This window comes from Puntigrus tetrazona, chromosome 17, assembly GCF_018831695.1.
Source record: "Puntigrus tetrazona isolate hp1 chromosome 17, ASM1883169v1, whole genome shotgun sequence".
NCBI lineage: Eukaryota > Metazoa > Chordata > Actinopteri > Cypriniformes > Cyprinidae > Puntigrus > Puntigrus tetrazona.
In genome coordinates this window covers 19,586,403-19,600,357 of record NC_056715.1, presented here as the reverse complement: position 1 = coordinate 19,600,357, position 13,955 = coordinate 19,586,403, and the positions used below count along the sequence as shown (strand labels likewise).

Sequence of the window (13,955 nt, the reverse complement as noted above, 5' to 3'; positions counted from 1 at the left end):
GCTCGTAATTAAAATGTGTGTTGACTTTGCAGTTGCCTCACCGATGAATAGCAATGGAGGGTTATGCGATATTACATTTTTGCTGCGGCATACATTAAAATGGAAGGATTAAAATAACGGATTTAATCCGAACCTTTTTGTCCTCAGAGGGGTAACGGTTTGTCAGACATGCCAGAGCATTATAATGCATTAATCTGATCAATTAAGAGATTTACCATCTCGAGCCTTCGAAGGGCTTTGTTTTCGTTCCCCTCCGTCACCCCGTTCGACTTCCGCCCCGGTTTTGGCCGTTTAGGCGAAATGAAGAGATGTTTGATTCCGCGCATTCGGATACGCTGGGCCCGCCTGGATGTGGATTGGCACCTTGTTTGAGGTATGCATGATTGTGCCGTGCTCTTTTTAGCATGACAACAGAAGCGTATTGCAGCGGGGCCTTGGATACAGACCAAACAGAAGCGCGCTACGGGGCAGTCCTCTGCGAATGCTTCTCAATATCAAAATGTGCGTATTTGAGGAAGTCCTTTGGCCCATTTACGCCACTGTTTGCGCCCAGGCCCCTGCGCAATATCTTCCCGTATACCACCCCTTCGGCTTTGAATGGCATTTCAATGGCGCTTTTTTTCTTCTCCCCCTCCGCATCCAACCGGCGTTGTGTGCATTCCCCGTCGCACTACTTTTGAGATTCATTTCCAGGTAAACATGCTTTGCTCGGCCGCAAACCTGCAGCCAACAGGGGTTGTCACAGCTGTGCCAGATAATAGCCAGAACAAACTCCTGTCTCGCTCCGGAATGTTTACTGTCGCCACAGACACTGTGCGGCAAACATTTTTGCATCTTTTATTTGGAAAGAAAGAGATCCAGTTATCGGTTTCACGCAGATGAATCGCAAGCTTAACCTGCTGGCCCTTTGTGCTCCGTCAGATAAATGATGGGGTAAAAGTGCAAATGTTAGAAAAAAGAAGAAATTGCAACAAACATAGTTTGGTTTAAAGGCCTCTTTTGTGCTTTAAAAGCTTTGAAAGAGGAGCCCAAGTAACACATTCCTGCAGGGAATTTAATGGAACTCTGCTGCTTCACTTTTATTTATGTGTATATATATATATATATATATATATATATATATATATATATATATATATATATATATATATATATATATATATATTTATATATGAACGATTAGATTTGCAATCTGTACCACAACATTGCACTTGTCAAAACTGAAAAAGACTTAATGCAATGCTGAACTATTTTAAGAAATACGATTGTATTAAAATAACTGGGAATGGGAATGAAAATATTCAGCCTCCATATTGGGTGGAAAAAATGAATGGTTATTTGATTCTGAAACGAACTGACACAGAAATGCAACCATTATGGTTTTTGCCATCATTTTATTCTATCTATCTATCTATCTATCTATCTATCTATCTATCTATCTATCTATCTATCTATCTATCTATCTATCTGTCTATCTATCTATCTATCTATCTATCTATCTATCTGTCTGCTTTTAGTAGATTAAAATACCCTGACCTCTCTATGATCTCAAACATGAATTCCTAGCGACAGAAAGGAGAATGGAGGTCAGCGTTTAAAGATTCCATGGCAATATTTACTGAGAATACAGGCCCTAATGTATGAGATTGAGGAGGATCACCGAGGCGCCACCCACAGTGACAGTACAGCAACACAGAGAGAGCTGAACCGCGCGACGAACGATCGAGCTCTGGGCCGAGCACAGAAGCAGAGAAAATCCCGAGGCTTCAGAGAGAGAGAGAAAAGATAAAATATCTAAACGTTTTGAGTTAGACCTTGATATTTTGAGAGACGTGCGACATAGGCCAGCCCGAGCTCAGAGGTGATCGGGCGCAAAGTATGGACCCGTGCTCCAACGTGGTGTTTACTCAAAGACCTGGTTCTTTTGCATTTCCACCAAATACAAAATAGTGACCTTCTACACAGAATGCGTTCACAGTCTGTACCTTGTCCATTAATAATTAACTTCAAACAAAATAATCCAGGAGGACATTGTGCCATGTAATTTAAAAGGCATCGACAGTTGCAAATATATATATATATATATATATATATATATATATATATATATATATATATATATATATATATATGTATGTATATACCTACATGCACACATACAAACATTTTTTTCAAAATTAGATAATCTAGTTTAGTTTAAATTAGATTAAAACACTTTCTCACACACACTAATGCTATCATTGTATATTCATATTATTGCACGATTTAGATTTAGAGCACTTCAATGCATTTTGGGGATTGCAATAAATGACCTAAATGAACATTTAGAATATGTGGTAGGATAAACACACACACACACACACACACACACACTTATCTGAGATAGCTAGGAAAATATAGTGCTATTTCACTATTATTTCATTTTAACTCAAGGGGAAATTGTTAAACACGAGAGGTAGATCCATCTGCACACATTTTAATGACTGAACAATTATTACTTGTGCATTAATAAAGCCTCAGTTTCTAGTGAGGGCCCATTTTTAATCGACTCACTGTTGCAGCTGACTGTTGTAAAAAAAGATTTGTCTTCATGACTAGCCTGTTCCAGTGGCATACAGTAACCACAATGAGAAAGCGCAAGCGTTATATTTGTACGGCGATGCTGCACGCGTTCAGCGCGTCAAACTTTCCGCGTTTGCGCGATACACACGGCTCCAAATAAACTCCGCGGTTATATTTGCAAATTGCACCCTCGCTATACGCAAATGCACTCTAAATCTGATCCTACAACATCACGACGCCGTCGAGCCACGTGTCGAATCGAAAGAGTTGATGCATCGCTCAACTAGCTATTTAAAGAAAAAAATATTTATTATAACGGCGAGGAACGGAAATAAACCATTCGGCCCGCGCGTTCAGTTCTAAAAATAAAACGATACCGAGCTGCAACCATTATGATTTTTTTTTTTTTTTTTTTTTTGCTGTCGTTTAAATATGAATGCATTAATTCCATAATGCTTAAAAGAACTGCAGCATTACAGCACGCTCGTATTACACGCCTATAAAATAGCTGCATGAAAATCTGCAACAGTCAATCATTTTAATTATAAAAACCTAAACGCGGGTAAGTGTTAATAATTGAGTCCACTAACCTATTTCTGTGAAAAAATCGATTTGTAGACCAAGAGAGGGCGCACTTTTTTTTGTTGCATCGAATCAAGACACGCAAAGCAATCAAAGGCCAACAAATTATGAAAATACGAGCAATTACGTCGTCGAAGGTTTCGCGTATTGCGTTTTTTTTTCCTTTTCGTCGTCCTCAATGCACCACCAGCTAAATATCGCGGATAGTCAAACAAAGTGTATAAATGTTAGGCTACTTTGTTTAAGGAAGGCAATCAAATCTCGCCACTGAGCTCTGCAGAATCAACACCGATGACCTGCTCTTACATTAGCAAACTGCGCACCGCTATTAGTTACATAAACTAGAGCGCGGGTAAACAAATTAATTCAAAACAGACGAAAACATTTTAGAGCAAACAACGCGTTACGGGCGCGTTTCGATCAAGGCGTTGCTATTTTGTTATATATTTAAAAAAAATATATTTTAGAATAATCGAGACTAGTCAAGCATTTTATTTATTGTACTTTTACCAAGAAAATGTATTAAATATTAAAAAAAAAAAAGATGATTACGCATTTACAAAAAAATAATGTTTCCCATTGATTGTGAATAATAAATGCTGCTCGTGTTAAAAAAAAAAAAAATAATAATAATAATAATAATAATAAATTAAAATATATATTTGAAGCTAGAGGTGCTGGCATTCTTAAATCTCTTCTCCCCAATTTTATCTGGACGTGATTTCAAACCACTCCTCTCCCAGCGGTCCAAACTTCTATCCCCCTTCTCCCGCTGGAATACAATAAGATTAGGATATAATGAATCTTTTCAAACGGGGCTGCTCTTTTCAAGCTGCGCAGGTGTACAATAGGGGGGCAAATGGAGAAGTCTCACGCCTAGGTGTGAGCAGATTATTCAAATAGGGGCCGAGTGAAGCAGTAGGGATTGGAGGCTCGCCCGGGCGCACAGAGCTATATCACAGCGTTAAGAGCCAGCAGCGGGCGTCATTTCAACCGCAGTCGTCTCAGATACACGCACACACACACACACACACACATGCGCCAGCCCTTGACAGGAGGAGAGCACGACGACGACGACACGAGTGTATCCCGTGGTCCCCGACAACCACCTTTGGCTGCCAAAGGACACACAATACCGGCATTTCTCGTGTGGGGGAAAGCGCTTTGAAAAGTAGGAGAAACTTTTTTCCAGGATGCTCGGCGCTGTGAAAATGGAGGGACACGAACACGCAGCCGACTGGAGCACTTACTACGGAGAGCCCGAGGTGGGTAACTCACCTAAATAAATATATATGTATTTTTTTTTTCTTCTCTCGTCGTCGAAATCCGATCCGGTTTTATACAACTCAATATTAGCCCTGAGATAATATTAACTTTGAGATCAAATATTGACTTGAGGCGCCTCCAAATCCTCCCCCATCATCTCGACGCCCCGCGCTATCCTAACAAAGTTGTGCTTGACGTGCAATGCAAACTTTTCATTTCCAATTAGGGATAACGACGAGCGCACGGGGTTTCTTTTTCGACAACGTCGGGCGAAAATAACCGGGCATTTGACTTTTAAACAAATAGCCTGCCGTTAATGGTTTTAAATGTCCGAATCGCCGTAACGCACCGCAGCCGGGCTTTCCCGTAACCGACAAAAACGCTTCGCGACGCGTCTTCGGATGAATTAATTCGATATTATTTTTTTCTGAACCGGGCTGTTTAATACGTCGTTTCTATATGAAATATTTCACATGCTAATAAAACAGTGGTGTTTCTAAATATCCGCTGCGTTGCACTCACACGCGTTCTCTGGTTTCTTTCGCAGTGTTACACCTCCGTGAGCAACATGAACACCGGACTGGGAATGAACTCCATGAACACTTACATGACCATGTCCGGGATGAGCTCGACCGCAAATATGACAGCGGCTAACACCATGAACATGTCTTACGTCAACACGGGCATGAGCCCCTCGATGACGGGCATGTCTCCCGGCACCGGGGCGATGGCCGGCATGGGCGCCGGTATGACGGGCATGAGCGCAGCCCTGAGCCCGACCATGAGCCCCATGACAGCCCAAGCGCCCTCCATGAACGCCTTAACCTCGTACAGCAATATGAACGCCATGAGCCCCATGTACGGCCAGTCGAACATAAACAGATCGAGAGACCCGAAGACCTACCGGAGGAGCTACACGCACGCCAAGCCGCCCTACTCGTACATTTCCCTAATAACCATGGCCATCCAGCAGTCGCCCAGTAAGATGCTGACCCTCAGCGAGATCTATCAGTGGATAATGGACCTTTTCCCTTTTTACCGACAGAACCAGCAGCGCTGGCAGAACTCTATCCGCCACTCGCTGTCCTTCAACGACTGCTTCCTGAAAGTGCCGCGCTCCCCGGACAAGCCGGGGAAGGGCTCGTTTTGGACCCTTCACCCCGATTCCGGAAACATGTTCGAAAACGGCTGCTATCTGAGGAGGCAAAAGCGCTTCAAGTGCGATAAGAAACTGAGCAAGGAGCCGGGCCGGAAAACCTCGGAGGGCGGCTCGAACAGCAGCTCCGAGAGCTGCAACGGGAACGAATCCCCTCACTCCAACTCGTCCGGCAACGAGCACAAAAGATCCCTTTCCGACATGAAGTCGGCTCAGGGTCTGAGCCCGGAGCACGCAGCCTCCCCGGGCTCCCAAGCGCAGCATCTCCTGGCCCAGCATCACTCGGTTTTGGCGCACGAGGGACACCTGAAGCCGGAGCATCACTATTCCTTCAACCACCCCTTCTCCATCAACAACCTCATGTCGTCGGAGCAACAGCATCACAAAATGGACCTAAAGACATACGAGCAGGTGATGCATTACGGTTACGGCTCTCCGATGGCCGGCGCGTTATCCATGGGCTCCATGGCGAGCAAAGCGGGCCTGGACTCGCCGGACACCTCGTACTATCAAGGTGTGTACTCCAGGCCCATCCTGAACTCTTCCTAAGCTCCCACGGACCCTGCGACGATTTGTACATTTGTAAAATGTTTGTGTATATGTATTCTGATTTTTTTTTTTTTTTGGACGTTCCCGTTAATTTAGATGTTCGTTAGTAATTATTTTGTAAAAGATCTGTCGACAATGTGACGAACTCTTCGAGGCGGCTTTTGAAAAAGGACCAAAACCACACCGAAGGACTGCGGACGGATTGAAGTTCTTCAGTCACCTGTGTAAACTTATTTATGGCTTGTAAATGTGTATTCTTGTAGTCGATGACAAGAACAGAATCTATATTAAAGTGTTATTTGGATTTTTTTCGCAACTCTGATTTGCACTCATTTGTGTTACTGTGTTGCAAGAACGATGATTGTAACAAACATAAGTCAATTATCAAGGTATCTGCACATACGAACCTCGTACGATACATATTCATATTCGTATTTGATTATATAATCTGCCGCCGTTGAATTATTTCGGAATGATTTATTTGCCGTTTTCAAACCGCGATCCGATTTGATGTCAACGACAAAAGCATTAAAATAATTTTTTGAATAAACAACAATTTCCCAAATAATAAGGATTAAGAAATATTTGGTCACTTGAGATCTATTATCGCGACAATAAAATAGCGTTGCGTTACTGAAGACAAATTATTTGCGTCTATATAAATACGCCTACATATTTATTCATACACGAACATAATATATATAATAACGAGAGATTTTTCAAACGAGTCGTGACAAACACAAAGAACCGAGCACATCATTAAATGACGCTAAATGGACAAATAAAGAAAAAACTCACGAAACTCTAGTATTAAAAACACTTCGATACGTCGGCGAGAAACTTTTTTTTTTTAATGAAACGCAAATAAATAAAAAAAAAGCTCCCATTTCCGAACCGCGACAATTTGTGTCATTTTCACGACGTCTGTCGTTTCTTTCCGGCACATAAATAAGGCCCCTCGCGCGTAACCGAAAACGAGTCCTGACTAAAAAGCGGGCGAAGAAATGTTCGCTGTGGGGTTTTTTGACAGGCGTCGCGTCGCGCACAAGCAGGCTTTCACCTTTTCGTAGCAAACTTGCGGATCAAGAAGTCATCCGCGGCCAACAAATCGTCCCCCTGGGGTGTCGCGCGAATGTGTACACTAAGAGAATTCGCGCTCAACTTGAATAATGGCGAAGGGAGGCCCGTTTGTTACCTCCGCGTTTTTAGTTCTCGCTCCATTCCATTGTATTTCAAACCCCCGTGATCTGCGAATAAACAAAAAACCGGTAAACAATGAAAAAGGCGGTATTAATACATATAGGATGTGTACATGAGCAATCAAATCGCACGAGTGTAAACTTTGAATAAGAGCACGTCACTTCTAGGTAAATTTACACAGAAATTAAATTTCGCTGCCCCTCGTTTTAGACATAATGCTAGGCTGAATTTTTATAGCGCGCTGATCGATATCTTGGTAAAATAATCATTTTTTTAAACTAGCGGGGCAGTGAAATCTTTGCTTTGTTGCTAAAGTCAACAGTGGCAGAGTTTGAGCTCAAATAAATGCCGCGAGGCTTCCAGCCCCGTGCAGAAGGCAGCGGGAGAGGCTCCGACGCCGTTCCGCGGGGCTCCAGGTACGAGCGTTTTCAGCGTTAAATGCGGCTCGGCGAGGATTTCGCATAGGAGGTTTCTGCGCGCGACCACGCCATTTCACGGCAATATGGCTCGACGCTTGAACAGACGCAGCTCGAGTGCTGATGTGAAGGGGCTCTTTCAGCCGACTGTCAGATGGCTGTTCCAGCTGATTGATGCCAGTGATACTGGAGAAGACATGCGTTGCTTTCGCCGCGCCATCAAACGGAGTTCTTCTCAGGTACATAGCAGTGATGTCTTTTTTTTTTTTTTTTTTTGTAATCCGACAAACTTGTTGTCGATTTATAAACGGCTTTGCAGCCAAACGATCGACGCGGACGAACGGTTTTACGCGCGTACGAATTTCTCATTTAACGAACGCGTAAATTAAATCATTTCCGACCACCAAGAATCGTATTTCCGCTCCGTTAACGTCGTTCCAGAGACACGAATAGCAACCTGGGTAGACCTAATAAGAAACCTGGGTAGACCTAATATTTGACATCGGACAAAATAAGTCTTACCATGACAATAAAAAAAAAAAAAAGAAAGACCGTTTTTAACCTCGCGACCTTTTCTGATGCAAAAATAAATAAATAAAATAAAAATAAAAAAACAACCTCAGAGATGAAACACGATGATAATAATAATAATAACAACAATAATAATAATAATTATTATATTACCCATATTTAGCCTATTTGTGATTTAGACAGGAGGCCTGGATTGAGAAAATCCAAGATGCTTTTAGATAGTATAGCCTACCCAAAGCAAGATCTATCTATCTATCTATATATATATATATATATATATATATATATATATATATATATATATATATATATATATATATATATATATATTTCTAATACATGTTTATTTTAAAAGGCTGTAAGTTAAAACGAATGAAAACAAAAATCGTTGTCGTTATAGCAACGAGATCAGCTTTTCCCTGGCGTGTTTTCCCTTCTCACTTAGGTAACCCTGTTTAATTGCTTTTCGTCGGAGTCGTCCAATTTGCATATCATACCGCGAACGAAAGCCGGAATGTAAACAAACGATCCTCGAAATTCTCATTAGGAGCGTAAAGTTTCTCGCGGAGAGTTACGGGCGTCGCCTGAACCTCCATACGCTTTCACATACAAACCCAACACGGGCCAAAAAAAAAAAAAAAAATGGTTAATGCGCCCGCTTGCATATTTGTTTTCATTCATTTTTGGTTTAATTGAACGCGCGTGAACGAGCTCATTTTGGGACGGAAGCCTTGATCGGAATGGCAGGACTGCGCGCGGTGGCATCCAAAACGCGTCGGGTCAGCTAAGTGGCTTCAGCGCGTGTTTTCGCTCCGCGCTCAGCCCGGGAACACCCAAGTGGAGCCGGTCTCCAGGGAGATCTGCGGGACACCCATCTTACAAGCTGTAATGCCGCTTTAACCCATTGCCGGGGAGAGACCGTTCGCGCTACCCCGATTTAAGACCAAATGCTCTTAATCCTGCCGCTGTCCCACACTATATTAATGCTCAACGCAGACGCCTAATCTACGCCCCGAAGTTAGAAAGGCAGTTTCACTGCGATATGCCGAATAGGATTAGGTTAGTCTTTGTGATAGTCTTTGAGACTTTTTAAACGCCGCGCAATGCGATTACATGCAAAAACTAGGGCAAAAATCCCCCAATCGATTATGATAAAATATCAATAAAAGCAGCATCCAAAATTAAGATGACAACGCATTAGCCCTATTAATAATAACAGATCGATATATTTATATCTTCAAATAGCATATTGATCCTCGGTAAAATAAAATGACGGTTTATTTGGTTTGCACTAAAAGCTGAACTATATATATATATATATATATATATATATATATATATATATATATATATATATATATATATATATATATATATTCCATATTTATGAATAGCAATTCTATTTTTATGAATTGTTCTACTTGTATAGGAAAGTCACACGGAAAAGAAGCACGCTTTATTTCCTAAAGATGACCTTGAACAGATTTTTGGAAAAACTATACCTTTCCCTACGAGTGTTTTTTCTTTCCTTTTCTAAATTAAAATGTTAAGCATGCATTAAATTTCACTACTTCTTCTTTTTTTTTTTTTTTTACCTTGGTTGATACAATTATATCAATATATTACAACGTTAAAAACGATCTAAGCAGCGCGGTGAGCGCGGAACGATACACCAATGAGTCAATATTCTGATCAAATGTACCTTTTTTTTTTTTTTTTTAGAGCAAAGGATCAAATGAATGTAGCTCTAATATAATTCACCGTGCAATTCTATATTTCTTTGGCTGGGGAAATGCATGTTTTCTGATCTCTAATGAAATGTTTGCATTCCATGTGATACAAGGCATGTTATATAAACTCTTAATATGAAGTAAATACGCTGTTGGAGTAATATGTTTAATTACTGTTTCAGTGAGCTGACTGGTTTTCTGAATAAAACACTCCTGAGCATTTCTTGAGTAATTTACTATAGTAATTAATGGGATGAGTAGGTGGCATTGTTTTGAAATGAATCATCACTGTTTTTTTTGTTTTTTTTCGGTTTCACATTGCTTTTAATGTCATGTGCATGCCCAACCCTCCAGACGCTCTGAATAGGAACATTGTCTGTTATTCTTTAGCTTAAAAAGGCTGCACGATTGTCTAGTTGTTAAATGGCCTACATGCTGCCAGGGTGTTGTGGTCAGAGCATCGCGGCGAACGCGGCGGAAATAGCGCACCAGTGTGATTTTTCAGGCCTGTGTTCGCACTCATCCGCCGGCTTGGTGTGAAATTCTTTGCACAGGCCGAACCACAAATCCGTTCAACCAACCCGAGCGTCTTTTAGGGCTAAAATTAGCCAGATTGCGTTTTACGGCTGAAAAAAAAAGCAGGGTGTTGAATAAGAAATGACAACGCTGATGTCATCCGTGCCATTTCCTGCGCACTTACATTAACACACATGTCGACGCGGTGCAGATGCCAATAGTTCACAGGCTTGCCCAACATTTCCTGTGGTCAAACGCTGCGGGTAAAATCTAAGTCACTGGGAAGGACACTTGACTCATTAAATCTTAATGAAAGCAATAAACACAGACGCCGGCAATTCATTCAGACCTCCAAACCAATCTCCATTTCTCACCAAAGGCAAACAAGCCCAGATGCCCCAGCGTGATTCCCTGCATAACAAAAGCGAATCAGATTGTGTCCTGCATGTGTTCGCGGTGCCGAAATGGTAAAGGCGATAGGTTATTCCGAGATAGAGCTTGTCCAATTTATTGTACGTGAGAGGAGTATGTCACAAAGGTGATTTTTGCATTTTTTTTTTTCAGCATCGAGGACCTTGTAGTTTAGACGGCGATGGGCGCGCTCATGCAACATTCATGAGAATCTTGAGGATAAACACATACATACATACAAATAATCTGTCTGCAGGACACGCGGGTTTTGTAGCGATGCATCTTTACGTTTATCACAACTGTTGCAACTCGAAACTCGACGGAGAAGCTCCTTTATACGTGAACTGTATTCATTTCGCATTCAAATGATTTGTTTGGTAAACAACTTAACAAAGGCAGCCGTGAGCAAACGTGACGGGAGCGCAAATACCAGTTGATGTTCTTTCGTTTGATCAAGTCGGATCTCTTGCCACGGGCAAATTTAACCTACTAGTAAATACATATCCAGGATCTCTACCAACACTGTCCCCAGAGAGTCCACAGCGAGTAAATCCCCCAACTCAGACAGAAATAATTCACCAACCCTTTCTCAAACTAAAGGCAATCTTCAGTTTAATCCAGTATAAATGCATTTATCACAAAGAGATTAATGTCTGGGTGTTGCCTGTTAAAGAGCCCGGAGGAGCCTCTGGTACGTTAGGACAGATTACTCTCAGATGCTACACAGTAGTGGTCCCCTGACACACGATGTTTAACCCCTCTCCTCGCGCCGACAGCCGCATAGCAGGCGGTTTAATTCAATTTCCTGTCAGATCAAGAGCTTTCCTCAGTGCCGCGGCTGATTTATTATCTGCAAGCGTGTCTTTGTTTTCCAATTTACGGACGCGACGACAATAGCGTCAATTAGCGAGAATGTTAACGAGGCCCTTTAGCCACATTAAAAGCTGTAATAACCATCTGAAGTGCATGCTTAACTCTAATATAAAAGCATTAGTGCCGATTCCCACGAACGGCATATCAATAGTTCTGAAGAATTCATTACCTCGAAAACCTTGAAAAGAAGCATTTAAACGCGTGCAGTTGAGTGCATTACACTCTTGAAAATAGAAGTGCCTCACGATGCTGCAGAAGAACCTTTGTTCTAAACGGTTCCATGAAGAAACTTTAACGTGACGAACATTTCTGTTTCACAAATGCTTTTTGTTTAGAAAGAAGGGTCTTCGTATAAAAAAACGTAAGAACGAGACGGCTCTTTAATAAAACCTTTGACCGAAGAATCTCGAAAAGAACGTTTTTAAAACGTTGGAAGCCACCAATCCAACCAACGCTGAAAGGTTAGAATTAATTATAATGAGTCTTTAAACTTACAAGACTGCGATTACTGCACAATATGCACGCATATACTGTTGTGCAATAAATAAGTCGAAAAATGTCTTTAACACAAGTTTATCCAATTGGTTAACAACATCAGAGCGCACGACAAGTTTGTCTTTGAAGGTTTAATTATCATAAAAAGCGCATAGAAAAGAGCTATAGGTTATATATGTTTGTTACAGGCTACATTACTAGCAACAACCGTTACCATAACTGTGTATTAGGACGTTTAAAAGGCTCAACTCGTCGTTGAGGTCGCTCTTCCCATAGACCGTTCTTCAACCAATGCAAACCTATACCGATGCAAATCATCCACAGAGCCATTTTTACATGCAAACAAAGCATCGTTGGGGGATGCCTTGCCATGATGCCACCTTTGAAGCAAATCAGATGATGGATATGAGCAGTGAGACATATATGAGAGGCTGTTCATAATCTAAACAAATCCACGTGCCTTTTATGCGACAGGTTAAGACTCATATTGCCTTTACGATGCAAATGCTCTCTCCGTGAAAGCTGTAGAAAAAAAAGGAAAGATGGGAATAGGGAAGATGAATTATTTAGCATTTGAGATGCCCTTTGATGGTAACGGACAAGAACACAACAGGGCTTACTATTAATTTCAGCTTTTAAAGGTACTTGAAGTAGCAGCCGCGTGTTCTTTGTGACATTTAGGAATTGTTGTTTGGCTTGGAAGATGGAAAATAAACACTTTCAATGAGGAAAGACTCGAAATAGACAACGATTTGATGTTTCTCTCAATGTAATAGGCTTTCTAACAGAATCCGAACGTCGGTACAGTTTTAATGACTTTTCCCCCATGTAGGACTAGACCATTAACCATCCATTCAGATACGCTTAAGCTTAGTTAGCCCGGTTTCTTAACCGCGTCCTGCTGCGTGCCTCTAAAATAAAATCGCCAACAATTGAGGAGCTCACGGCCGAAGTCGAGGGCGTAATTGCTAGGAAACATCTTACTGAACAGTTGGCGATAAACGCAGGCAGCCCCCTCCTCGGCTTAAAGCAATTAATTCAGGCACCCTGACATCAACTCTCCAATCCTCTGACAGCTTGGAGCCCAAATCAAAATGCTAGTTCTCCTGGGAACAGCAGAAGATAGCCGGCTCTTTTCTGGACTGTTTGCTCACTGGGCCTGAGAGCAATCTTCCTTGCCGAATGAAATGCAAGGACACAAACAATGTGCCGGCGAGAGAATGGAAGACGGGGAATGAACAGTTTGGACTATTTGCTCAGCAGAAGGGCAGTCACAATAGCTGGCCCATAGCTTTCCCATGCATCAAGCCTCTTAGTCTTAGGGCTCCTTTGTTGCCGGGTTTCGTTCAGATAAGAGTCCAGCTGCCCCATGTCTTTAATTCTCATTGTATGTTGTACTGTATGGTCATTTAGATACTTTTGCGCGCAATTTCGCAAACAAGCGCTCTCAAGCAACATATTGCGCGTATATCTCCTTGGCCGGGCTTCACCTCTGCATGTGTTCTCATTTAAGGGGGACGGCTGAGCAAAAAGGGGGTCAAGATTGTGCTTGGAGGGCAATGCCTTATCTTGTCAAGTATGAGGGTTCTGAGATGTGGTTTGTGCTAATGATACAGTGGCTCTCTGATGTGTTTCGCAAATGAGTGCTGGCAAAAGAAAACAACTCGC

General features: G+C 41.8%; 1 protein-coding gene across 1 annotated transcript; it reads left to right on the top strand.

Moving 5' to 3' along the window:
• The first annotated feature begins 3,969 nt into the window (after positions 1 to 3,969).
• Positions 3,970 to 6,419, top strand: foxa2 (forkhead box A2). Its single transcript, XM_043262259.1, has 2 exons — positions 3,970 to 4,409; positions 4,958 to 6,419. Exons 1-2 carry the CDS (start codon positions 4,338 to 4,340, stop codon positions 6,113 to 6,115), a joined length of 1,230 nt encoding a protein of 409 aa, XP_043118194.1. The 5' UTR covers positions 3,970 to 4,337; the 3' UTR covers positions 6,116 to 6,419.
• The last annotated feature ends 7,536 nt before the right edge of the window (positions 6,420 to 13,955 follow it).

Coding starts and splice junctions, on each gene's coding strand:
- foxa2 (XM_043262259.1), top strand. CDS start 4,338: ATGCTCGGCGCTGTGAAAATGGAGGGACACGAACACGCAGCCGACTGG. Junction 4,410..4,957: donor CTTACTACGGAGAGCCCGAG/GTGGGTAACTCA, acceptor TTTCTTTCGCAG/TGTTACACCTCCGTGAGCAA.